At 36.0% G+C, this 27,878-nt stretch overlaps 1 protein-coding gene across 1 annotated transcript in view; it reads left to right on the top strand.

The window, feature by feature from the left end:
• The window catches only part of tmtc1 (transmembrane O-mannosyltransferase targeting cadherins 1), a 69,278-nt gene that overhangs the window by 30,089 nt on the left and 11,311 nt on the right, over positions 1–27,878 (top strand). The window contains exons 5-15 of the mRNA XM_056455978.1: positions 474–555; positions 4,155–4,258; positions 4,886–4,964; positions 5,046–5,156; positions 15,539–15,660; positions 20,832–20,999; positions 22,472–22,585; positions 23,342–23,485; positions 25,602–25,710; positions 25,825–25,927; positions 27,687–27,822. Of these exons, the coding sequence (XP_056311953.1) occupies positions 474–555; positions 4,155–4,258; positions 4,886–4,964; positions 5,046–5,156; positions 15,539–15,660; positions 20,832–20,999; positions 22,472–22,585; positions 23,342–23,485; positions 25,602–25,710; positions 25,825–25,927; positions 27,687–27,822 (1,272 nt within the window). The remainder of the gene's footprint in view (positions 1–473; positions 556–4,154; positions 4,259–4,885; positions 4,965–5,045; positions 5,157–15,538; positions 15,661–20,831; positions 21,000–22,471; positions 22,586–23,341; positions 23,486–25,601; positions 25,711–25,824; positions 25,928–27,686; positions 27,823–27,878) is intronic.

The raw sequence follows: 27,878 nt of genomic DNA, 5'->3' as shown, positions 1-27,878 counted from the left end.
GACACACACACATAGTCATTAAGCTGAGCTCTTTACTGAATCAATCAGCAGAAGTGCGACGTACAGCCTGAGCTCCATTTCTCCCCCACCTCCTCCTCTCGCCTCTTCCTTTCTTTCATTCATCTCAGCCCACATTCCCAGTCACAGCTGTCATGGTGTCATGTCACACCGTATTAAAATTCACTGTACTTCCCTGCACTCTCATAGAAGGATGATGCTGTTCCAGTTTAGAGCGGCGTTTTAAAGCACTGTGAAAGCATTTGAGTGTGTGTGTGTGTCATTTTCTTCCTGCTGTTTTCTAAGACGGAGAGGTAATTAATGGAAAGCAGCAGTAAACAGATTAATATACCCCGTTAAGTAATTTGCTGATGGTTTGATTAAGCCGGTAATGAATGAAAATGAGTTCATTGGCTGATTGAGTTATGGAGTTGTTGAGCGACTGTCACATCTGGTTATGTTTTTTTCGTTTGCAGGCACCTGTCCCGCTCCAGGCTGAAGGAGCTCGGCAGAATTTCCTCTCCGTTCGTCAAACGTGCTTGTGTCGTCTCGTTGCATGTAAGTATTGTAACGCCTTTGTATTATTTTAATATACAGTTAAAGTCAGTATCATTAGATCTTCTGAATTATTAGCCCCTTTGTATATTTTCCCCCTAATTTCTGTTTTATTTTTTCAACACATTTCTAAACATAACAGTATTAAGGTCATTTATAATAACAGATTTATTTTATCTTTGCCATGATGACAGTGATATTTTACTGGATATTTTTCTAGACACTTCTATACAGCTTAAAGGGCAATTTAAAGGCTTAACTAGGTTAATTAAGCAAGTTAATGTAATTAGCCAAATCATTGTATAACAGTGGTTTGTTCTGTAGGCAATCAAAAAATATAGCTTAAGGGGGCTAATAATATTGACCTTAAAATGGTTTAAACAAACTTAAAACTGCTGTTATTCTAGCCGAAATTAAACAAATAAGACTTTCTCCAGAAGAAAAAATATTATCAGACATACTGTGAAAAATTCCTTGCTCTGGTAAACATCATTTGGGAAACAGAAAAAATAGAGAGTGAATAATTTCAACTGTTTATTGTAACTAGGGTTGGGTTGATAGATGATGCCGTCGTCCATTACCGATGGCCGATAGACATCACGATGCTGAGCCGGCATCGTCGATCCTCCGCCCCACCCCCGTCACAAACCAGCTCAGGAAAAATACACACTTAGGCCCCGTTTACTGTGCCTTCACACCGAAGGTGGTTAGAACGTCAAAGGTCGCTCTGGCCACCCTGGCGACAACGCTGTCTGCCTTCATCTCTGGCGGCGAGAGGGTCCAAATTCGCTACATTCATCTCATATTTAAAGGAGCCATTGCAGCATATCAGTTACATTCCTGCATAAAACATGCTCTCTAGCGTGAAAATCTTGCGCACTTTTTATCAAATTCATTTAACAATGGAAGATCAAGTTGCATGTAATATGGCTTTGCTCCACTTAATTATCCAATATGTCTGAAATATCCTGAAGCAGCAATACTGTTTTGTACTGTCGCATGAGATTCCCGCTTTTTTAAACAAATAAATATATATAACATTACTGCACATCAGTAACTCGACAGTAATTTATTTATTGCATGTTCGTTTAAGAAAACATTGCAAATAATCGGAAATCCGACGACCGCAATAATCAAACCCTTGGGAACAATTGTGGCCGAAACCAAAGTTCACGGTGACTGTGTTCTCTGGACTCCTCTCAAGCGGTGGACTTCTTCATTCTGACTGCTTGCTGCCGAACCACATCATAGCTCATTACCATAAAGTTAACTTGATTTCAGCTCTCCTCGACGCCCACACCAGCGAAGATGCGCCACGCTGCTCCTCTCCGGCTTATCGCCGCCAGCTCTCATTGAAAATGAATGGCTTCTGGCTACTTTGACGCTCTCGCTGCTTTCGGTGTGAACACATGGTTACACTAATTCGTCTTAGTTTAGAACGAAAACAATTCACGTCCACACTGGCGTTTCATCTAGCATTTCTGAACAGCCCTCCGTCCACACTGTACCACTGAAAATGCACATCACGTGACCACACACACACACAGACAGACAGACACAGCCACACACACAGTCATGCGCTCGTCTGAGCTCCAGAGAGCAGTGCACATTGGGCAGTTTATTAAGGATGTACCGCTGGATTGCGTCTCACTATAGTTATTAAAGGTAATATTTAATTCATTTTGTCTCTATCTAATGACTCTTTGGTCTTTTGAATCTATCAGGTAGCGTGTCACAGCGTCAGTACACTGCTTCAATCATTCGCTTGTACACTTGTGCTTAGTAATTTTAGTGAAAACCTCAGAAACTGCTGGTTGGTTGCTGTGCACCTTTTTTACCAACCAAGTTTGTCAATGGCATTATACCGACACAGATCACTCTGCCTATTCATGCCAGAGTCCTGCAGAAAAGGTTATTGACAGGTGGTCATTTGTGTGTAACTTCTCTTTATTTGTTTATGATTTGGTTATGGGTAAAACTAAGACCATGCGGGTCCGGTAGTTGAAATGGTAGGCGACAAATAATTAATTAGTTATGAATTAATTATTATTCATAAATAATTAATTCTCCTCCGCCAATGGCGACGATGCCATCGTCCATCGCAATGTTTCACATTAGACATTGTATAATGCCAAATTGGTCGACATCACCTACCCTAATTGTAGCGTTACCTTTTTTTGTCTGAAATGGTTCATTCAAGAATCTAGTCTCTCTAAACTCCTTCTCCTTGAGAGTCTGCTTTGCTCTGATTGGTCGACAGGTTAGTGTGTGTAGTGTGTCAACACAGAGATATAAACTGTATAATGTTGCCGGTTTTACTTCTCGTCCTTCGGATATTCTTTATTTTTAATTTTTGACGTGGGAACAACACAATCCAAGCTCTTCCAGGCTTCAGCTAAAGTTTTTGTGGGTCAAAGCAGGCTGTTTTTTGGGGCAAAGTTCTTAAAAAACAGGTTTGTGATGAAAGTAATTATAATAATTGTGCACTTTGATCTTTGAGACTTTCCTGTCCTCCTTTTATTCACAAACAGCTATATTACACAGTACATGAAAGGTAATATCTAGAGAAGCATAACATGGGGGCTTTAAAGTTCTGCTCCAAATTATTAACATCAAATCAAATTCAAATGATTGTTGTTTATCGTTCATATCTGTTAGTTTGAAGCTCATCTCTATGCTAGAAAACTACTTAAAGCTGGCAGAATAGACTTGTTTTAAAGAACGTACAGCAAATTTGTTATATTAAAGAGTGCGTTTTGAGGACCGTGTTAAGTCATTCCCCGTAATAATTTTAGCTGCTGAAATACACTGTAAACATATCTGTTTAATAACAGTGTATTATAATAGAAATGATCCCTATTTTATTCATGATGGTTGTGTTTTTATTAATACATGGAGTAGTTTAATATGAAATATTTTCTGGGCTGAACATGAATAATGCTACAAAACTTGGGTTAATGAATTTCCAGTACATTTTACAATCATTTTCTTTATAAAATGTATGTTTTATATATTTATGGAGACTTATTTTTATTTTATTTTATTCTTTTTTTGTTATATATGCACTTTTTTAAGGTAGATCTTATTTTTATTTTCTAATCTAGTCAAAAATGTTCATGTGAAAATAAAAATGACATGTTAGTGTAACAAGGTCACATTTTATTTAGTGTTTTACCTGTTTAGTCACACTTTATTTTGATGGTCTGTTTGTTGAATATAACTTGCATTGCATCTACATGCCAACTGATTCTCATTAGATTATAAGTAGACTGTTAGGTTGGGGTTAGTATAAGTTGACATGTACTTGCAAAGTTTCTTATAGTCAGTTCAATGTCTGTTGAAGGAGCAGTATCAGCAAAAATTAAGCAGACAGTCTACTAATACTCAAATGGACCATCAAAATAAAGTGTTACCACATGTTTTTTTTCCACATGTGTTTCATACGTAATTTTGATTTTGTTCGTTTTTTATGGTCGTCATCTAGAAAAGTTACTTAGTTTTCACTTAATTCAGGATTTCTATCACATTAGCTCAAAGCCCCATTGACTCCCTGTGCTGACTTGTCGCAGTTTCACAAGTATATTTGCTGCTCTTTTCTTCAGGTCACAGTCATCATGTCTGTCCGCTTATGGTTGATGGGTGGATCCATGCCGATGTTCTCTGAGCAAGACAATCCTGCATCCTTCTCTCCATATCTTCTCACCAGGTCTGTCCTAATGTCATCCCTCATACATCTTCATCTTAAAAGATTTTACACCAAACAATATATTGCGTTTTCCCGTTATTGGTGTTATACTGGTGGTAATTGCCTTAATTATCCTGACAAACCCTATTTAACTGAATCACAGTGGGCAATCAGTGCAGTACTGAAGCTGGAATTGCTTGCTTTTTCATTACTGAACAGAGTTAAGATCTGTTTCCACATCTAGTGTCTCAAATCAAATTGGGGAAAGACTAAACCCAAAGTGAAAATGAAAGGTATGTAGTGCCATGGGTTAGTGCATGTTTCCTGCAGCTCTTTAACAGCTTCAGAGTAAATGCTAATGTTTATAATTCTTCTGCAACATTCGGTTCCTTCCCTGCGTTCATCACGTAATAACCCAGCAATTTTGATGCAGGACATTGAACAAAAAGATAAAGCCGTTTTGGGACTGCTAAAGAAACACTGTAATAATGAAATGGCCACCCGTGAGTCCTGAACTAAACCTGATTGAAAATATCTGGGAAATCTTTGGTGACAGAGTTATGGCTGAGAAACTCTAGAATATTGTGGAGGAGACTGAAGATTTTTTTAGCTTTTAGTAAACACGCTCTCATTTCTGTCTTTTTTTAGGTTTCTTACATACTGCTATCTGCTCGCTTTCAACGCCTGGCTCCTGCTGGCTCCCTTAATGCTCTGCTACGACTGGCAGGTAAACGACGACAACAGAAAAACCCAGCGGTCGCTTCATTGGAGTGAGCGTTTGCCTGACTGCATGACTTCTGATTGGCAGGTGGGCAGCATTCCTTTAGTGGAGTCTCTGTGGGACGGACGCAATATTGCCTCGCTGACTTTGGCTCTTGTCATGCTGGCATTGAGCCTGAACTGTGTTACATGCCTACAGGTGAGTGATTGAACACACACATTTCCACGTGACAAGACAACCTCTGAGAGTTCATCTCCACAGACTCGCTCTGTCATCTTTTATGAAAAACACACACATTCCCCTCCGTTTCAGGAGACATAAAAGACTCGCTCTGTCTCAGGCTTTTCTGTGCTGTCGGTTTCTTCCACTCCCAGTGCGGTTCTACTCAACTCAACGCCATTGCAACTTGTGAAAAACAGCAGCAGTCGTGTAAATGAGTGCAAACAGGCACACAAGGCAGATGTTGAGCACAGGTTACACATGAAGAGAGATGTGAGATTCTGTTATATTTAGCAGGTTGTTCAGTTTCGGCTCATTTCAGTCTTACTTTCAGGATACTGGCTGCAACAATCCTTATATATTATTTTATATGGCATATTAATGTCATTTCAGAACTGTACTAAAAGATCTGATCACTGTTTATAAATATTCATTAGTTCTGTTTGAGTTAAATCATGTGTAGGTTATGCCACAGACATATCACTGCAGCCCAACACCGGTTACTCACTGAAGTTAAGCAGGGCTGAGCCTAGTCAGTACCTGGATGGGAGACCACATGGGAAAACTAGGTTGCTGTTGGAAGTGGTGCAGGGGGCACTCAACCTGCGGTCTGTGTGAGTCCTAATGCCCCAATAAAGTAAAAGGGATGCCATCCTGTCAGTGAGCGCCGTCTTTCGGATAAGATGTTAAACTGAGGTCCTGACTGCCTAATAAAGAGGGACATATGTCATTTGAATATAAATTGTCAGAATCCCACAGTGCCAATCAAGAAAAGTTGGCATCAACATAACATTTCAGTAATACTCATTATAGTTTAAAAGCAATCCTCACTACTATCTAGTGGTTGTTACCTTCCTATTATTAAGATGTTTATTTGTTTCGATTGGCTAAAGACCAACCCACTGTTGTCAAATGATTTGCCTAATTAACCCTATTTGGCTAGTTAACCTAAATAACCAGTTCAATCTTTTTTACTGTATACATTTTTAGTGCTTTAAATTGCACTTTAAGCTACTAGTATCATGCAAAGTAACCAGTAAAATACTATGTACTGTCATCATGGCAAAGACAAAAGAAACGAGTTACAGTGGGGAAAATAAGTATTGAACATGTCACCATTTTTCTCAGAAAACATATTTCTAATGGTGCTGTTGACTTGAAAATGTCTCCAGATATTCAAACAACTTAAAGAAATCCATAAATGCAAAGTAAACAAATCTAATTAGATTACAAATGAAGTTATGTGTAATAAAATAAAATGACATGGGGAAAAAGTGTTGAACACATGAAGAAAGGGAGGTGTAGAAAGGCAGTGCATGCCCAGACAGCAGATGAAATCTCTTAGTAGTTCTCTAGCAACCCTCTGCCCTCAGTGTAAGTTAATATTCACTGCTTCAGTCCAACATCTGCATAACCACGATGATGAAGATGAAACCAGGGTGGACATTTCAGAATGACAATGATTCAAAACATCGCCAAGGAAACTCTCAAATGCTTTCAGAGAAAGAAAATCAAGCTGTAGAATGGCCCAGCCAATCACCTGATGTGAATCCAATAGAAAATACAAACTAAAGATCAGATTTGATAGATGAGACCAACAGAACCATCAAGATTTTTTCACTCTGTTGAAGTCTGTGGAAAACTCACTCCTGAGGAATGCATTTGACTTCATTCTCCATATGCGAGGCATCTATAAGCTGCCATCACCAATACAGCCTTTTATATAAAGTATTAAATACATTTCATTAGTTCAGCACTTTCTCCTTGTGCTATATCATTGTTATTAAACATAACAAATTTTTCAGATTTCTTTTGTTTTGTTTTCATTTGATGTGTGTAACATTTGGGTTTTTACCAAACTCTGGTTCAATTCCACATCAGCAGCTCGATTTTAGAAATATTATTCCCAGGAAAAAAACATGATTAAAGACTTATTTTCCCTACTACATTAAAACTACTGCATTTAAATGTTCTCTCTGTTAAACAGCACTTGGGAAATATTTTAAAAGAATTATAATTTCTTTGAAGAGCTTATCTTTTACCCATCAACCATATAAAACACAGATCGTGCAGGCTTATTATTCGTGACGTTACGTGATCGGTTTAAACATGTGAAATCGTCTTTTTTCATCTCCATGCAGAAATTCTTTGGATGAAACTGCAAATGCGACTGACCCTTTAGAATAAAGCATGCATTGATAGAAAAATAATAGAAAAAGCATCAAGCATGCAGGGTTTAGTGAAACCTTGAGAGCTCCAGCTACCGATTAAACATTCACAAGCTGGTTTTTATAAAACGGCGAGAGAATGCCATTGTGTTTTTGTTCGACCCCCAGAATGCTCTTTTAGTTGTTCGCCGCTGTGCTGGCGGTGTCCTTGAGGGATCTTTTCGAAATGTTCTCGTTTCTCCAGTTTGTGGGGGGAAAAAAGGCAGTTTTCTTGATTCTTGATTCGACACCATATAAAGAGAGCGGGAAAATGAAAGAGAGTGAATATTTCAGTCCCTCATCAGCAGCTCTCATAACTTCAGACTGAATAATTCATAGTGTGTCTGAGACAAGCTGATGGACCAGTGTCAGTAAACGGTCTGCTTCTTTTACTGATGGAGTCCAGGATGTCTGGATGTGTGCAAATGTTTCATACTGGAAAAAAACATGGTTTTCTCATTCCAACAATCTCAGATTTCAAATCCTATAAATGTTGCACAAGCGAACGGATCCTCCGGTCAAAACTTTCAACCACTGCTGACTGTGGAGTGGAGCTGATGTTGAAGATATGGGAATTGAAATTTAATCTAAACCTGGAAATACTATATCTGTTATGAAACATTTTATATATGCATTATGACACAAGACATGTTTGAGGTGCATTGTGAGTAACGGTTTTATAACTACTTAAAGTTAATGATAATAAAACGTATTCAAAGTGTTAAAGGGATCGTTTCACCAATGTACATTTGCTCTTAAAGGGAAAGTGTCTTCATTTACTCATTCATCCAAACCTGTTTTACTTTCTTTCTTCTGTTGAACACAAAAGAAGATATTTTGAAAAATGTTGGAGACCAGAAGCAGTTGACTCTCATAATTTTTGTTTTTAAGTCAGTGGTTACAAGTTTCCAGCGTTCTTCAAAGTATCTTCTTTTGTGTTCAACAGGTTTGTAGCCACCTGAGGGTGACTAAATAGTGAGAGCATTTTTATTTTGGGTGAACCATCCCTTTAATCGATTCACCCTCAGAGTATATTGGTGAATATTCTTCATAAAATAAAACCCTTTGAGACTCAAAACTAACATATACTGCCAACACAGAATAATTACCAGTGGCTCTTTGTGATAAATTAAAGCCTTATGAAATGACATGATTGGTCTTTGCCCAAAAATGTACACTATTTACAACATTGTTACGGGCAAACTCTCCTGAGAGCATTACGTGTGTTTTTCTGGGTGCAAACTCACACATTAGTGTTTGTTTACAATATTTTTTTAAGCTGTAGCATCCAGAAAAAGCGCATATCCTGGACCACTAGATCTTTGTCTTATATTGCAATAACATTTGTATCAGTAAAAATGATCTTTTTTTTTTTTAATGACAATAAGTATTAGAATATTAAGATCCTGCTCTATGAAGACATTTTGTAAATCTCCTACAGTAAATATGTCAAAACGTACATTTTGGGAACTTCCGGTATGTCTCATGCAGAGTAGACGTGATTGGAAGTCGCTCTGTGTACATTTATTCATCCTTTCTCAGTAATTCAGATTTTGTTATATCCATCCATCCATCCATCCATCCATCCATCCATCCATCCATCCATCCATCCATCCATCCATCCATCCATCCATCCATCCATCCATCCATCCATCCATCCATCCATCCATCCATCCATCCATCCATCCATCCATCCATCCATCCATCCATCCATCCATCCATCCATCCATCCATCCATCCATCCATCCATCAACTTGAGCATACGACTTTAATGAAAAATGCCGAAACCGATATGCTGACTGACAAGGGGAGCGAACAGGCAGCTAATGCTAAAGCTAACACTTAAGCTCAAACAGAGGATGAGATAACACCAGCTTCCTTAAAGGAATTCATTTCATCCACTATTACTCTGAAATCTCTTCACTACGATCTGAGCTCTTATCTGAACTTATTCTGCAGTGTCCAAGCTACAATTGAGCCTGTCTACACAAGCCCAAAAGATCGGCGACATTGAAACTGCACTTACCGATTCGGGTGGCTGTCTGATAGCAGTGGAAAAACTGTGCAATACGCTATAAACAGAGAACGCTGATCTCAAACTTAAGCTGGGTGACTTGGAGAACCATTTGCAAAATGTATGAGTCATTGGGATACCAGAGGGCTCGGAGGGCCAAAATCCAGTGACTTTCATGTCATCATTGTTCACTGAACTCTTTGGAGAAGATGCTTTTGAGAGACCCCCCGAAATCGATCATGCTCTAGGCATATGGTAGTTCGACTACACCGATATCAAATAAAATAACTTATTTTGAAATTGAGCTTTGAGTAGGGGGACATTTGGATTTTAATGACACGTTTGTTGGTATTTTTCTGGACATGTCCGCAAAGGTGATGAGACGCCAGGCCGAGTTCAAGGGTGTAAAACTTGCATTTTGATTAGTAATATGCATTGCTAAGAACTTAATTTGACAGCTTTACAGGTCATTTTCTCAACATTTTGATTTATTTTTATTTATTTATTTATTTTTAACCTTTGGATTCCAGAATTTAAGAAGTTGAAATTCATCCATCAATGTAAAGTCTATTTATTCAGCTTTAAGATTATATATGACTGGTTTTGTGGTCCAGGATTACATATACCATTTATGAACAATACAACACATGCATCCTCTTTCTGTTGCTAACAAAAAGCTTGAGTTACGTCACACAACTATATCCTTCTTACCTCAGGGAGGGGAAAATGATATAAAAGATCTGAGAAACTGCAAAATAACCTAAGGTAAGAGGAAATAAAGGAAGTAAAGTCTGAGGGGATGAAGAAGCAGAGCTGATCTAAAGGTGGGATTCTGTAGGGCCACTGAATGGAGTTTTTGGCCCAGTGACATTTTGGGACGGCCCTCGAATGACCCCCGTTTGTGCTGCCATGACAACAGATGGCGACTGGCACAAAGGATAATGCCATGGCGAGCATCATTCTCATGACCCAGCTTTAGCCCTCTAATATTTCCCAGAAAAAAACATAAGCTTGGAGGCTCTTGTAGTCTGGTATTTGCTTCTTTCAGTCTGTGTTGGCGCACTTTCAGTTTTGTGAAAAGGCCATATGGATTTTCGTAGTGCTGTTTATAAGCAGAGATGTCCCATTGGGGTGTCTGAATCAAATTCAATTCACAAAAGTGGTTTGATATATGTAGAAAGATTCTGAGATGCAGGCAAAATGTCTCCTTTAATGTTTCAAATAACGTTTGGGTCACACTTTTTTACTTTATTGTCCTTTTTTCATGACAAGTGCAGATGTCATTGTTTATACAGAGATAGATTTTTTTTTAACCCACTTCAACAAACCCTAAATACACTGCCAAAAATAAATATGGACGGAAACAGTAATAAAATAGTAAGGACACAAGTACAAGAAATAAGTAAAATAAATAATAATAATAGGTAAAATAATAATAAATAATAAGAATAATTAATTAATTAAATAAATAATTATATAATACTACTACTAATAATAATAAATAAATAAATAACATTGCTAATAATAGATAATAAAATAATAATGATAGTAAATAATAATAATTAAATAATAACAATAATAATCAATAATAAAAAAATAATAAATTGATTTAATAATAATAAATAAATAGTAAATAATAATATTGTCTACTATAATAATTATTATTATAATTATTAATAATAACCAATAATAATAATAATAATAACAATTAAATAAATAATAACAATAATTATATTACTAATAACAATAATAATAATTATTATTATTGTTGTTGTTTTTATTGTTATTGAATAAGAAATAAATAACAAAAATAATAATTATTAAATTAATTAACAAACAAATAAATAAACAAACAAAAAAACTACAAAATTGCATAAAATAAAATAGCATAAAAACAGCTTTATTTTAAGGTACAGTTATCATTATCATTACAGTGACCATTAACAATGATAATAAGCAGCAAATTAAAGGCAGGTAACTTGTTAATAGTTAATAATTGTTAATCACTTGTTAATAGTGAGACTTGCTACTTAAACTAAAGTGTTGCCAACTTTTATTTTATAAAAAAAATGGTTTAATAATGATAAAGTTAATGATTTAAAAACTTTACTTGATTCCTCACACTTTATTATCTGTAACTGATTATGATAAACAAAGTTTCAGAAATGTTTATGCTGTCAGTCAATAATAACAAACATCTTTTGCATACAAAAAACTAAAGCTATTAAAAATAAAATAAATGCATAATAAATTGTAATATTAAATCATGATTAAACAATAATTTGAACAAAAATGTTTTGTAAAAATGTTCAAAAATGTGCAAATCCCTTAACTGCTGTCTTTGGTATTGTGTATGACAGGGCTACCTGAACTCAGTTCTGGACGGCCGGTGTCCTGCATTGTTTAGTTTCAACTTCCTTCAGCACACCTGCCTGGAAGTTTCTAGTATACCTATAAAGGCTTGATTAAGAGCTTGATTAGCTGGTTCTGGTGGGTCTTATTGGAATTGGAACTAAGCTTTGTTGGACACCGGCCCTCCAGGACCGAGTTTGGGCACCCCTGGTATATGAAAATAACAATTATTAAAAAGTGAACTGGATTGCATTGCCTTTACTTCTCTTTTGGCAAGACGCTTGATTGTGATCAATTGGAAACAGTAATTTCTCCCTTCTTTTAAACAGGGGGCCAATGATGTGTTGCATTTCCTTAGTTTGGAAAAAATAAGACTTAATTTAAATGCTTCCGGGTCCAAGCTCACTGCCATGTGGCGTTCTTTCATAAATGACTTCCAAAGTCAAATGTAATTGTAAATGGACAAAATGATGCTGTTGCTGTCACGTTTTGCTTGTATTCTACTGATGTTGGCTTAATTTTTTGTCTTCAATTTTAAAGCACTATGTTATGTTGATTAGTGAATGCATGTTTATTTGACTACTTAAATAAATAAAAGGGAAAAAACAATAAATTAAACAATTAAAGTGACACAAATTAGCTAAAATTAGGTTAAAATGCCAAGTATAAACATTATATATACCTAAAAATGCTATATTAGTAGATTAATAGTTTAATAATAATAATATGTTATGGAAAAGGGGAGCAAAAGTTTACAATAAGCCCTTATTGGTCACACTTTACAGTAAGGTTTCATTATTAACTTATTTTTATTATTAACTTATTTTCGTTATTAACGTAATTTTAATACATTTAATTAATTAGGTCAACATTTTACAAGAGGTAACAATGAATAACGTTACAGTCATTAATTAACGTTAACAGTCATGAATAAATACTGTCATAAATGTATTGTTCATTCTTTGTTCAATGCATTAACTAATGGAAGCTTATTGTAAAGTGTTACCGCATTATATAATATCAGAAAAATGCTCATCATCCATTGCTATGACACACACATAACTTGACTTACAAGTCTGCTCAAAGTCATCTGAGGTGATATGAACCTGGCATCTAGTCAGTGTTTACATTTCTAAACCACAAGCACAAATAGACTTTGCAATTGTCACATGACCATCTTTGGCTCCGCCTTCATCATTGGCTTGGCAGTCGTCATCCAATTAGCCACGAGAGGCTCAGTGTAAGCGATTCACCCTAATGACTTTCTCCTCAGGAGTTTTTACTAGGCTAATTATCTCATGCAAAAACACACAGGCAGAGAGAGAGAGAGAGACAGTCGACAGCGAGAATGAATGTTATCAGCACATTTTTATATGAGCGCTTCGTTTATTTCGCCACACACTCTCATTGCATGTCAGGATGTCGCTTATTATGGAGTTAATTAATGTTCCTCATGGACTGGAAAGCAGAAATCAATATTAAAGCTTTCATATCCTGTCGGTGGATGTGAGAATGAAACCCCAGATAATGGTTTTATTGTTTATTTTGTATGAGCGTATTGACGGCAAATGGAGCGTGATGCTGTTATGATTTCATTCCTCCTCAACCTTTCTCATTCTGGCTCAGGTTTCACATCCAATTCATATCTGTGTATTGACCCATCAGTCCTCCGCTGCCATATTTAATGAACTTCTACATCGATAAAAACAAAACTAACTCATATTTCAAGGATACGCTCTCAGATAACAGTAATAAAGACATCGGAGCTGTGTAGCGAGTCGATTTTAGAAGTGCGGTTATTGCCCGGGCAGTAAATGAAGTGTCCTGAAGTCTGATTGTTGTGTTTTTGTTTCATTTCTGTTGCTTGCTAATCAGTGCTATTGCCAGTCCTCGTGTTTAGGGTCAGAGATTTGCAATCCATCTAGATTTTTCCACATATTTCACCTCAGATTGTTTTAGAAATATGTAAACATTTGAGGTTTTGAACAAACTTTTCTGTCATCACCTTGTGTCAAGCACAAAAACACACAGCCTTCAGAAGCTTGCATGTAATATAAAAACTTTCATGCGTTATAGGATGTTATCGCATCGTAAAAAACCATATTGAGTTGTTTTAATAGTGCAGTATGTAAGTTTGACACCCAGTGGTTGAACTAAGTATTGCACTCTTGGTTCCAAACAAACGCAAGCGCAGGTTGCCAGATTGACGACATCAACAGGAGTGAGCCTGGCGATTATGCCTAAAGGCCTTGTGTTCTAAATAAAAGGAAGGGCACGCGATAGAAGGAATATTTTCCATATTAAAAAGAGGTTTTGTCCTAACCAACACCTGAAATCGATATTTTAGAAACAGCTTTGACTTCTTGCAGCTGAACAGCTGGATAAACTGACAATGATCTCCTCAGGTACACCTCATGTGCTTTATTCAGTGTTAAATGCTAACAATGTGAGTTTAAATGCCATTTTACATGACATTTATTGCCATACTACTGAAAGCAGCAGCAGATAGTTCACCTCAGATCTTGAAAATAAAATAAAAACCATTTGAAATTGAACTTCAGAACTGTGACATAATGCAAACCAACCCATATCAGTGATTTAGCATGTACATTTAATAATGTTAAAGAGGTTGAATATGTATTAATTAGATCATAAATATTGCCATTTCGTTGGGTGCAGTAAGTGCACTATTCTGTGCTTCTGAATGGCTGTATTTAAATTTCTGTCGTGTTTCGTCTGGTGCAAACAGCCATATTATTTATCACTGCAAAACTCAGGACAGCATGTTATTAGGACACAGGGTTACAATGTAACCTGCTCACCCAATGTTTAAGTTCGTAATATTTATATTATTTGCTAATTAATAACCTCATGTCTGAATCTGCGTCTCATTTCGGAGTCAGCTACTGTTCACCGGAGGTCGCATTTCGGTCGCAGATGCATACGTTGAGAGCCTTCATGACTGAATGAATGAAATACACGGTTTTCCTCCAAGGCAACCCGGGGTACTGAAATATAATTGGCTAAACTGGCATCGGGTGGGTAGAAAGGAGCAAAACAATGCTGAAATAAAGACAGACGTTCCAGCACATAACGCACATTTTCAAAGCAGAATATCTGACTTCAGCGTTGTTTTCAGAAAAACAAATATGTTCACTTGCCATGTTTCTTAAATATCTGCAAACATAGTATTTTTATGCTAAAATAGAGTAAAAAAACGTACATACAGCACCTTTAACAAGTCAGAGCCACCGTACAAGCAAAAGCCAAAATCCAGAATGCGCTATATGACCAGCAAAGTGCAGAATATAAACACAGAATGGCTTGTATGGTTGAGAACCACTGCTGTAGCCTAATGTAAGCTTTTACACAACAATATTATTTTTACACAACAGCTAAATGTATTTACAATATTAAAGGCAAGTTTAATATAAGTAACTATTTAGATTAGCTAAAAATGAAAAGTAATCTCTTACTTGCAAAAAAAGTAATCTAATTACAGTAACTAGTTACTATAGAAGTAACTAGTTACTAGTAACAAGTTAATTCCTCCTAACACATTTTATAGGACATTAGAAACCATTCAGAATACCTTAGCAACACCTTAACAATGCCATTACACTTCTAAAATATAACTGTAGCTGCAGGTACTGCGTAGACATGTAGCAAACTCTGGGTTTTTTTTATCCTTGTTTCTCTAACAGCAAACAGCCTCTGCTTTCTCTCTTTATCTGTCTCTCTTTTTTCTCCCTCTCTCTCTTTTCCTCTCTCTATCTCTCCTTGTGCAGAAGATGAAAGGGAAGGAGGTGTTGGTGGGCCTGCTGTTCCTGGTCTTTCCCTTCATCCCAGCCAGTAATCTGTTCTTCCGTGTGGGATTTGTGGTGGCGGAAAGAGTTCTCTACATGCCCAGGTTCGTGTGTGTGTGTCTGTGTGTGCGTGTGTGTGTGTGCGTGCGTGACTGTAAAAATATATTGCGACAGCCAGAGAAAATGTTCCTTTTTCAGATTCCTCGCTCTGCCTTATAAATTTAACCCCCATTTTTCTCTCTCTTTTGCCCCGATTTGGGTTACACAAACCACTGATAACACTGCATAATCTGTCTTTAGCCCTGCTTCCATAATGCACCACTGATCTGTTATAAAAGTGCATGCCTCATGTGTGTTTTGCGCTTACACGATTAAACCGAAATTTGAACAACGAGGTGAGGCGTTTAATAGAGATTGTTCAGAAATTATCTTATTAGTGGCGGGGTGTAGCAGTGACCCGACAGATGCCCCAATACACACACATGAGTGCAAGTACACACCGCATTACATCCCTGAGTACACTTAGTTATGAGTAATGAGCGGTTTGTGCTCAGGGAATTTAATGGGCTGTGTTTGGATCAGATGAGCACTTATCTTGGCATTTAGGTGGCTGTTCTCCGCGCATGCTGGGTAAATATTAGTAGCGCTGTCTTTGTTGGAGCCGAACAGCAGTGGTAATCAGACACATGAGGGCGGCACTGCAGCTCGGAGGCCAAACCATTTATACACACTTACACAGCGTCAGTGCAGAGCTATGAGAGGAATGTGAGGGACTCGCAGACTCCAGATTCACTTTATTTGTCTCTTTGGAGGAAAAACATATTGTGAGCATCTTTATTATCAGTTGTACTCCGGTTAACCACATGAAAATATGCCGTCTTACACTGAAATACATAGAGAAGTGCATTATGTTAGATCCTATTAGATTTATGATTATTATTTTGTGAGGATTAAGAGCATTTTTCAGATAATTCTCATAAAAGGCGCAATATGCATCTGTTTTATCTTCAAATTGTGTTTTATGTAAATTGTAATGGAATGTTCAATCAATTCGTACTATAACACTTATATTGTCTTGCACTTGTGATTGTAATACAAGTAATACAAGTAAAAGATGACTTTGACTGCCATTATACAGATTATTTTGCCAGAGAGACGCTGATTCATGCTAGCAAACATTAAAACATGCTAGAACCTTGCCAGTAAGCTGTTAATTCATGCTAGCAAACATGTAAAACATGCTAAAAGCAATGCTGGTTAGCTCCCTAATTCTTGTTAGCACTATGTTAAAGCATGTTAACTCTGAGCTAAAAACATGGTAGCAACAAGCTAAATCATGCTAGAAATGTCATAAAAGATAAACCGTGCGAACAATATATGTGTTTTTTCACTTCACCCTAAGCTTAAACATACAGCAAAGGTTTCAAACATTGAGGAAAGGATTTGTTTTTTGTTAGGTTTATGTAATATTTTAGTTTACAAAAAAAGAAGCCTTACTGCGTATCTCTGCAGGGCAGAGGACTATTTATTTTATGCAAAACATGCTTGCGTATTGTTAAAGTCACATCAGCAGGATGATAAGAAACATTTTAAATGTTTTATAAACATGTTAGCAACATGTTATTTTAGAAACTGGCCAGCATAGTGTTAAAACATGCTTGAACCATGCCAGTAAGATGCTAATTCATGCTAGCAAACATTAAAACATGCTAGAACCATGCCAGTAAGCTGCTAATTCATGCTAGCAAACATTAAAACATGCTAGAATCTTGCCAGTAAGATGCAAATTCATGCTAGCAAACATTTAAACATGCTATAAACTTGCCAGTATGATGCAAATTCATGCGTGCAAACATTAAAACATGCTAGAACCATGCCAGTAAGATCCAAATTCATGCTAGCAAACATTAAAACATGCTAGAACCTTGCCAGTAAGATGCAAATTCATGCTAACAAACATTAAAACATGCTAGAATGTAGCCAGTAATATGCTAATTCATGCTTGCAAAGATTAAAACTTGCTAGAAACTTGCCAGTAAGATAGTAATTAATGCTAGTAAACATTAAAACATGCTAGACCAGTGCAAGTAAGATGCTAATTCATGCTAGGAAACATGTTTAACATGCTAACAACAAGGTGGGCATAGTTAAATATAATTTTTGTGCTAAAGCATGAAATAAAATGTGCTAGAAACATGGTAGCAACAAGCTAAATCGTGCTAGCAATATTATAAAAAAATAGAAAAATTGTGCAAAATATATATGTTTTTCCACTTTCCCCTAAGCTCAAACAAAAAGCAGAGCTTTCAAACATTGAGGAAAGGTTTCCGAAGCTAGCATTTAAGCTTGTCCCAACAGAGTTCACTCTTTAGATTTGAGGTGAAACATGATATTTGTATTAAAGATTGCCCTGCACCAGCTATGCAACAGGTACCATCAGGTCTTGTAGGGGAAGATTTCTATAATGCTTCAATGAAAAGGATGTAGTAACATTGATTAAATCAAAGTATGAATCATTTACTGTAGACAGAGACACATTGCAAACTGGTGAGTTTATATTTCAGGCTATTTAAGTTTTATTTTTGCCTATTCTAGGTAAAATACATAAAACTCTCCTGTTGACATATTCAGAAGAAACGTCCTCAACTGTGTTATGATTCCAAAATATCATCCCCCAAAAAAGACACTGCATATTTTAGCAACCAGACAAACAACGCCTTAGCATTGTGGATGAAGTTTTGCCTAGGCAAGCACACACACATTCTCTTCAGTAAAAATGTAGCTCAACTGGTGTATCTTCAGGTTACAAGACAAAAAATACTGATTTGAACAGTGAATTTTCAGAAATGTGTTTGTGCATGTGTGTGTGTGTTGACAGGGAAAGAAAGGAGTCACCTTCCAAATTTATGTTTCCTGTGAGAAAGACAGAAAGTGAAAGCAGAAACACTGAGACTGAAAATAAGATTGGAAATGAAGCCACAAAAACACCCGAGCGCTGAATAAGTAACACAAAGCATGAACCAAATATTCCCAGAGAATTTGTCATTTGATATAACTCGCTTCTTCCTTCAATTTTTTTATTCTTATTATTACTGTTATGGACTGTAATATTGTCTGTGTGGGAAGTTGATGGTATTGTGTTTAACTTCAGCCGTTTCTGACCTTTTCCTCTGTGTCTGAAGATAAACGTGGGATATGATCCAGTCCCTTTCCTGCTGATAAACGATTGAAGGGTGTTTTGTCCTTCTCAAGTTGACAAATATAATTCACAGATGTGGTGGAGTGCGTAGTGTTAAAATGTTATTTTGTGATTGTGCTTGCAATGCAGTTTAAAAATGCTATATTTACATGGTGGATAATATATTATGGACCAAAACTTCATTATATTACCAATATTAACGTTATCATACTAATATATATATATATATATATATATATATATATATATATATATATATATATATATATATATATATATATATATATATATATATAACAATTACAGAATTCTTGCATTTTTTTGTGTTCTGTAAATTTGAACTTTAGCCATACCAATTGGTCAAAAATAATAGGTCATTGTTAATTGAAAAAAATCTATGAAGTTATAATTTTTTTGAAATCACACAATAATGTCATTATTATTAGTTGACATACTGATAAATTTTGTACAAAAAAAGTGTGTGTGTGTGTGTGTGTATATATATATATATATATATATATATATATATATATATATATATATATATATACACACACACACATATATATATATATATATATATATATATATATATATATATATATATATACAGGTACATTTAGGTACACCTGTCCAACTGCTCGTTATGCCTTGCTGGTGCCAGACTGGTCCGAGCATGTAGAAAGGCAACAGTAACTCAAATAAACACTCGTTACAACTGAGGTATGCAGAAGAGCATCTCTAAACACATCCAACCATAATGCGGATGGGCTACAGCAGCAGAAGACCACACCAGGTGCCACTCCTGTCAGCTTAGAACAGAAAACTGAGACTACAATTGGCACAAGCTCACCAAAATTGGACAATAGAAGACTGGAAAAACGTTGCCTGGTCTGATGAGTCTCAATTTCTGTTGCGACTTTTGGATGGTGGGGTCAGAATTTGGCGTCAACAACATGAAAACATGGATCCATCCTGCCTTGTTTCGATGGTGGTGTAATGGTGTGGCGGATATATTTTTGGCACACTTAGTACCGATTGAGATTTGTGTCAACCCCACAGCCTACCGGAGTATGTGCATCACTTTATGAACACAGTTTACCCAGCAGTACAACGCACCATGTGATAAAACGCGAATCATCTCAGACTGGTTTCTTGAACATGACGATGATTTCGCTCTAGTCAATTGCACCTTTGGGATGTGGTGGAACGTTAGATTCCCATCATGGATGTGCAGCCGACAAATCTGCAACAACTGCTTGATGCTATCATGTCGATATGGACCAAAATCTCTGAGGAATATTTTCAGTAGCTTAAATATATATATATATATATATATATATATATATATAGTATGTATGTGTATATGAGTATATATGTATGTGTATATGAGATAAATGTACAAATGTACATTATTTTTATATTGTTTTCAGTAATTTTATTGTTCATCAAAAATATTATCAGCATTCTGTATATTATTTAATATTGTATCCAAATAAATATTATTTAGTAATATTTTCAATAGATATTTCCCCAAGTTTATGATCATGTGTGTCATAATTATTATTTCAACTCCTGAATTTATGGTGGAAAATTTCTCCTACACTTCTCCATTCCCTATTAAAAGTCAGTCACGTAGCATTAGTGCATGCATGAATGATATTCAAGATACTTACATAAGAGTCATATGTTGCCAGTCGTAATCTGAATTTTTGATCACATCTTTGAAAATATGCATAATATTCTAAGGGCACCCAGTGTTTTTCACGAGAGTTCACTGTCTGCCCTTAGGAAATGTTTCATATCTGCATGTAAATCCTAATGAGCATGTATGTACTGCAATTTACATTTACCCATTTGGCTATAACCATCTTTAGGCGTCTAAATGAGTTCTTTAGCTGTTTGTAAAAAGCATTGTAGCTTAAATTTTCCTGCTACAGTATTTTCCACACTACATTACCTGTAGAATATATACAAAGGCCTTTTCAAATCTACTTGAGTTCCTCCATCTGTGCAGCAATGCTCACATTACAAAGGACTTATCCATAACAGCGCTGTCTTTGTGTGTGTATTCAGTATGGGCTACTGTATTCTGGTGGTCCACGGGCTGAACAGACTGTATTCGGTGGTCAGTCGGTGGGGAGCAGCTGCTCTGACCGTGTCCATGCTGGTTGTCCTCCTCCTTTTTTCCTGGAAAACCGTCCAACAGAATGAGATCTGGCTCTCCAGAGAAGCCCTGTTCAGGTGTGTGCATGTGTGTGTGTACAGGTTCATGTAGTTTACAGAGACATGAAGTTGTATAGACCCTTTCAATGTGGTCATGAATATTTCCTGCTTGTTATCAAACAATTTCATAACTGTAACAAGAGGAAATTTAATCGTAGTTTAATGTTAAAACAGCTATCGTAACATAATTTATCATTATTTATGATTCTCGGAGGCTATAGAAATTAAAAATGTAAAACAGGAAATACACTGGGACCATTGTTTTTGTTTACATCCCTCAAAATGGTCTATAATGGCATGGGTATGACTAAGTTGTAGTTAAGGTGGTTTATAAGGACACAGATCATGTCCCTGTAAATCAAAATGTTTTAAAATCCTACTTAACGGGGTCTTTTGACAATTAAAAATGTCCATGTTACCTATGAGGGTTAGGGTTAGGGCTATATAATAAGCAAACAGTAACAAGACTCTGCAGTACTGAACTGGCGCTCTTGGTTACGATTATGCCGCCGATTGAGTTGCCGCCCCCAGCAAGATGCCTATATCGCCCCTGGGTGATCGCCTATATTGAGACTCAGCAATAGGTACGCATGAGAACGGAGTTTATATAGGGAGTATAATAAGTGTAAATTATGTCAGCTGTGTGCGAGTGTCAGTCCAGATTGTTTACAGCTGTAGCGTGTGTTGATTGATGCAAAGCCTCAAGGTAGTCATAGTCCATGTAAATAACAGAAAGCGTACAGATAAGCTGGAGTGCTCTTAAATGAGTTTAATGGGCACTCCAGCTGATAATCGTAACACATAATGTAGGTGGTAGACCAGTCACAACAGACTGGGCTTTGATCTGACCAATCAGAGCAGAGTAGGCTTTTGTAAAGGCGGAGTGTAGAGAGAGCCGATCTTTGAATGAACTGTTTCAGATATATTAGAAGTGGTTTTTAAGTTGGATTGATGTAAATCTATTGTAATAGACCTCCAAAGCAAAATGATTACATTAAGAATTTCCAATTTGTTTTTCGAATGCAAGTTTTTAAAATGCACTAATTTGCATACATTTTTAACATAAAAATCTGAATATATAGAATAAAGTCAGGTTAATTATTTTACATATTAGAGACAAGGGTATTTACAGAGAGGATTTACTGTCTCTAACAATAAATTAAGTTATTCATACAGCAGAGTTATTTTATTTTGTTTTCAAATCTGCGAAGTTTGGTGTTTGCAAGTACTGATGAAAACTTGTGGTTAATTTCAGGAGGAAATTAATTATTTTAATGAAAAAAAATCTAATATATAAATGTAATTGAAATAAACAAAGAAAAATGTATCATTTCTGACAGATGAATTTTGTGTATTTTGGATGTTTAGACATTTTACGAACAGCCAATTGACTGTTGCATAAGTTTTGCCTGCAGTGTCTTGTCTTAAAATGGTGAATACAAAAAGTTTTCTTTCTATTTTCTTTACCGTTTCCTTCTCCCTCCATCAAGGTCTGGCATTCAGACGTTACCTCACAATGCTAAAGTTCATTACAACTATGCCAATTTCCTGAAGGACAGAGGGAGAAACCAAGAAGCCATTTACCACTATAAAACAGCCCTCAGGTATAAATGCCTGCATAAGATGCTAAACAAAATATTTAAAAAACTCAACACCTTGTTTTCTTTAAACATAATAAGAACCCTAATTATAATTCTTGATTAAAATATTAAGGTAACACTAGTATATGGACCAATTTTCACTATTATCTAGTGGTTTATTGCATGCCTAATATTAATATATTGGCGCTTTATTACTAATTAATAAGTACATCTTCTGCAGAATCTCATTCTACATCCGTACCCAATACCTAATCCAAACTACTACCCTAATCACTATCAATAAGCATTTAATTAGCAGTTTATTGAGCTAAAAGTCATATTTAATGGTATGTTAATACACTGAAAATAATAATTGATTGGATTTACTTAATTTTTTAAGGTTTAAAGTGGTTGAAAACTATTTATTTGGGCTGAATTTAAACAAACAAATTAAATTTAGTAATGTTCAACCCATTTTTTTTGCTTAAGTTCAGCCTATAAATGGTTTACCTTAAAAAAAATTGTAAATCCAATGATTATTTATTTTCGTTGTAGCGAGAATTGTATACCTTAAAATAAAGTGTGTCCAATATTAATATTTATTTTTATAATTCTTTGATAATGATTAATATTATATGTAAAAAATAAATCAGCATTTTTTATGTTTGTTGTTGTTATTGCATTGTATTTTTTTAGGCTGTTGTTATTTTTTTGTTGTTGTTTGTTATCCTAATCCTAATCCTTCTGTAAATCCTAATAACCTCCTCTATGTTTGTGTAGGCTGTACCCTCGCCATGCCAGTGCTCTGAATAATCTCGGCACATTGACTCACCAGGCGGAGGAGGCTGAGGTTTATTACAGGAGAGCGCTGGACATTAACCCTCAACACAACAGAGCCCTCTTCAACCTGGGAAACCTCCTCAAGTAAAACGCACACACTCTCTACCACAATATCACTGAAGTTTCTGAATCTGATAACACTCTGCTTCTGTGCGCAAGGCTGGCAGACACCCAAGCATGTCTCAGTGGTGGAACGAATGAAAAATATTGTGTGATGTAGTGGTTCATAGAATTTATTTTCATGCCATTGCTTTAGATTTAAGACTCAGCCTCTATGTGTGTGTGTGTGTTTGTGTGTGTTTTTACACGACATTGCATTTTATTAGTATATTCATCAATGAGTATTTTCATCATTAAAAATGGAGTAAATGGTTAAACATGTTTTCCTATGGACCTCTTGGTTTAAGATCGGCTGTGTTATTACTGTATTATAAGTTTATATCTATAAACTGTTTAATTTTTTTAAGCCAAATCTCAAAACTGTCCAATTGTTTGACTGTCTCAAGCATAGTCCAATAAAGTACAGCTCTTAAACATTAAAAAGGAAATTGTTTAATCTTTAACAAATACCTCAGGTCTTTTACAAATGCCTTTAAAAATAAAAGCACTGTGCATTTATGAAGTGTGCTTCACACAGGTGAGTGGGCTTGACAAACCACCTGTAGAAATACTCTTTTCTCTCTAAATGTTTTTTAAACCAAGTACTTAAATCTCTGAGCACAAACAGATCCCTTGTATAATTTGAATTTCTTGGGTTTATTGCCTCTACTTATTGAATTGCTGAATGCCTCTTCAATAGGGTATATGCAGAATTATGCAGAAGGACTTCTAATTTTGCAGTATCCTAGGTCAAGCGTTTCCGGTGAACTGTGCACAGTTACAAAATCAGCACGTTTAAGGTCTGTTTTCTTTAAAAATCAATGATCTTCACTGCCTGATAAATATACGATAAAAAGTGGGTCTCAGATTGTACAAGATTGAACATTAATTTCCATTTTTCCCCGTGCCATGTCTTTAAAATATGAACATTTATTTTACTCTAGTATTTTCAATAGTGTTGCTGTGCTCGCCTGCTGATCCTGACGGGCACGTGCGTGTAAACAGCTTTTCATCTCAGTTTACGCTTCAACAACTAAATAAATGCTGTTTATTTAACTGATCATAGTTTAATTACATTACAACATTGATGCTGTAAAAGGAACCGTATAAAATTTTAAAAAGTCACATTGACCATTCACTGGAAGCTTATTGATATGGGAAGAAACACTAGCAGTGCATGTACCCCATTGTAAGTCACTTCAGACAAAATCATCTGCTAAATGTGAGTGCAATGTAAATGCCTAATTACACAAGTGGCTATTTCAGTACATTTTTAAATCCAAATATTTCTATAAACATAACACATTGATACATTCTGTCACACAAAACTCTGATGTGACACTACAGTATATGTGAATTTTAAATCGGCCATTTCCATTGAAAACTTTAATTAGTCTAAGGATCCCATTCAAGATGACATGACTGAAGCCCAATGTTGAGTTTTTGTCTCCGATTTATTTATTTATTTTCCCAATTTTAACTTTTTCGTAACCACTAAAAAAGGTTAAATTTTGTTGTCCCCTATTTATTGATAATTTACAAGCCTCAGAAGTAAAATATTATTCATAATTTAATTAAAAATGTAAATACCAGTGTATGAAGATATGTCTCCAACAATGAAGATAAATTGCTCTTAAACTCTTTGTATATTATTCAGAGTTGTTTTTCCTCAATGTTACACTATAGACCATTTTGAGGGATGTAAACGATAACAATGGTCCTAATGTATTTCCTATATTAAATTTATAATTTCTATAGCTTCTGAGAATCCAAAAAGGTCCACAAATTTGTCATGTTAGTTGTTTTACACTTAAGCTATGATTGAATTGCCCCTTGATACAGTTATGAAATAGTTTGACAACAAGCAGGAAATGCTCATGGGCCAATGGCATGGTCTATTGGAAATTTTTGTGATTCAGTTCAATAAAAGAATTAATAAAGTTAGTGACCACTTATATTTTCCCAAACATCAGATTTCAAACTACATAAATGTAACTAATATTTGGAAAAATGGTGGTTTACCAAAATTCATTTTACTGCCTATTTGTCGGCTACCCATGTACAGTATGAGGAAGAGGATGATGGTGATGTTGTTTTGCAGGTCTCAGGGAAAAGAGGAAGAGGCGGAGCGGATGCTGAAAGAATCGATTCGGTTTGGTCCTCATTTCGCAGATGCGTACTCCAGTCTCGCCTCTCTATATGCTGACCAGGTCTTGCTCTCTGTTCTTGTTTCGATAAATGACACTTGTGTGAAGTGATTCTTTGCTTGTCATTAGACACCACATAGCCTCATACACTGATTTTTACCCTGTGTTTTTGTGTAGGGACACTCAAAAGAAGCAAATGAGATTTATACCAAGGGTATTGAGAACTGTCCTGACAGTTCTGACCTCCATAACAACTATGGCGTGTTCCTGGTGGACACGGGTAAATCAACGATCACTTAGAGTTTAACTTCTAATAAAAACATTTTGGCTGTGACTTTAATGGGGTATTGCATCATGTTCAGTTTTTTAATGTTACGTGTGTATAAGTGTGTGGTGTTATATAGTATAGAATATAAACAGAGGTAAGAGACAGGTACAATTCGCCAGATCCCACATAAAAATCTGAAATATGGCAATATATGCAAATTACATATCACATACAATTTCATATTTGGATTTCAAATATATAAAATATACAAATTGCACAAAAAATGTCTTCAACAATTGGAATTGATATTGTGTAATGTACATATATGTTCAATTATATTAGCTATAATTTTATGTATTTGGTCATATATAATATATTTGAACATATATGTACTTATTTGTATGTATATATAAATATATGAGCAATATTACATGAGTAGCAATGCAATGTGGCTGTATATTGGCACTGGTGGGAGGCGTGCATAGGCAAGAGACCACAGGCAGAGTGCCTTAGTGTCCCAACAGTGATGATATACAGCCACATCGCACTGCTACGAGTGTGATATTGCGTTTATACAACATAATCGTGTGTATAAAAAAGAAAATCAAACACTGAGAGAAACTTTTTGTAAAAGAAACTACTTTCTTCTGCCATTCCTTCACATCTGCAGCTGACGTCAGAACAGCAGAAACCGTCGCTCATTCTCTAACGTCACTTTAGAGCTAGTATTTAAATGATTCTCTCGCGTAATTTAGTGAGTTTATGAGCTCACAGAGCTGGGTGCACTTCTGAATGGATCTAGTGCATTCAGGGACAGCTCTAAATATATCGACGCTGTTTTTCAGTCTTGCTAAAGCACATAAACACAGTTATTCTCTCAATAAAATCCATCTAGCGAAGAAGCTAGAGTCACCGAGCACACAGAAGCCCCACCCATGATGTGAATCTGCATCTGGTGTGAAATGAATTTGTCATGCGGATGATTCGGATATGAAGCGAGTAAACTCAAAATGTTTACGCGTCTATTTATACGCGAATATCGCAATTTATCCGCACATACCACGGCTGGCGTGAACACAGCATTAGGAAGTCATTTACCTGTTTAATAATGATTTGATCAGCTGTAGTTTGAAATTACGCTGTTTTTCTCTTAGGGCTTATTATGCGGTCTCTGTCGCCATCTTGTGGATGAACATCGTCAACCGTCTTTGCTCAAAGACAAGCTAATGGCTGCCGACGCAATGTCTCTCAGAAATTATAAATATTTTAAAATAGCCACTATCCTTATGAATTAACTGCATAGTTGCAATCTAAACAACTGCATTCTAGACTAAAATAGCCTCAAAAGTACATTATGTTGTCCAACAGCAGCAATATTTGTCAAACTGTAGAGTGTCCTCTGCTTGTTGCTGTATGTGGGTGGAGTAATACACAAAGGTCAAGGGTTAATATCGGACGGCTATCAGCCAATCAGATTCAAGAACCAGTCAGAACTGTTGTATAAATGTATGTTAAATATATGCAATGTTTTGAAATATATGTTACATACATTTATATATGTGAAATCCAAATGTGAAATCGTATGTCCAATAGATCATTTGCATATATTGCCACATATAAGATTTCAGTATGGGTATAATGGCATAGACATGATTTCCAGGGCATTCCTAGATGTTACTCCCCAAATCTCTAGTGATTGCTATATATATATATATATATGTCACACATGCATGTTATATTGCATGCTTAATATCATCTATTCCCGTTTTAGGTCGTGGGGATCGTGCAGCCTTTCATTACCAGGAAGCTGTGCGTCTCAAGCCAGCTCATTATGTCGCCATGGTGAACCTGGGCCGTCTTCTTCGCTCATCCAATGATAATAAAGAGGCGGAGCTGTGGTACAAAAGGTAAAACGAGATCAGATGAAACCGAATAGTCTATACAGTGTATCCAGCTTACACAC

This window comes from Danio aesculapii, chromosome 4 (assembly GCF_903798145.1).
Source record: "Danio aesculapii chromosome 4, fDanAes4.1, whole genome shotgun sequence".
Lineage (NCBI taxonomy): Eukaryota > Metazoa > Chordata > Actinopteri > Cypriniformes > Danionidae > Danio > Danio aesculapii.
Note: the sequence above shows the minus strand (reverse complement) of the source record. Positions and strands in the feature narration are given on the sequence as shown.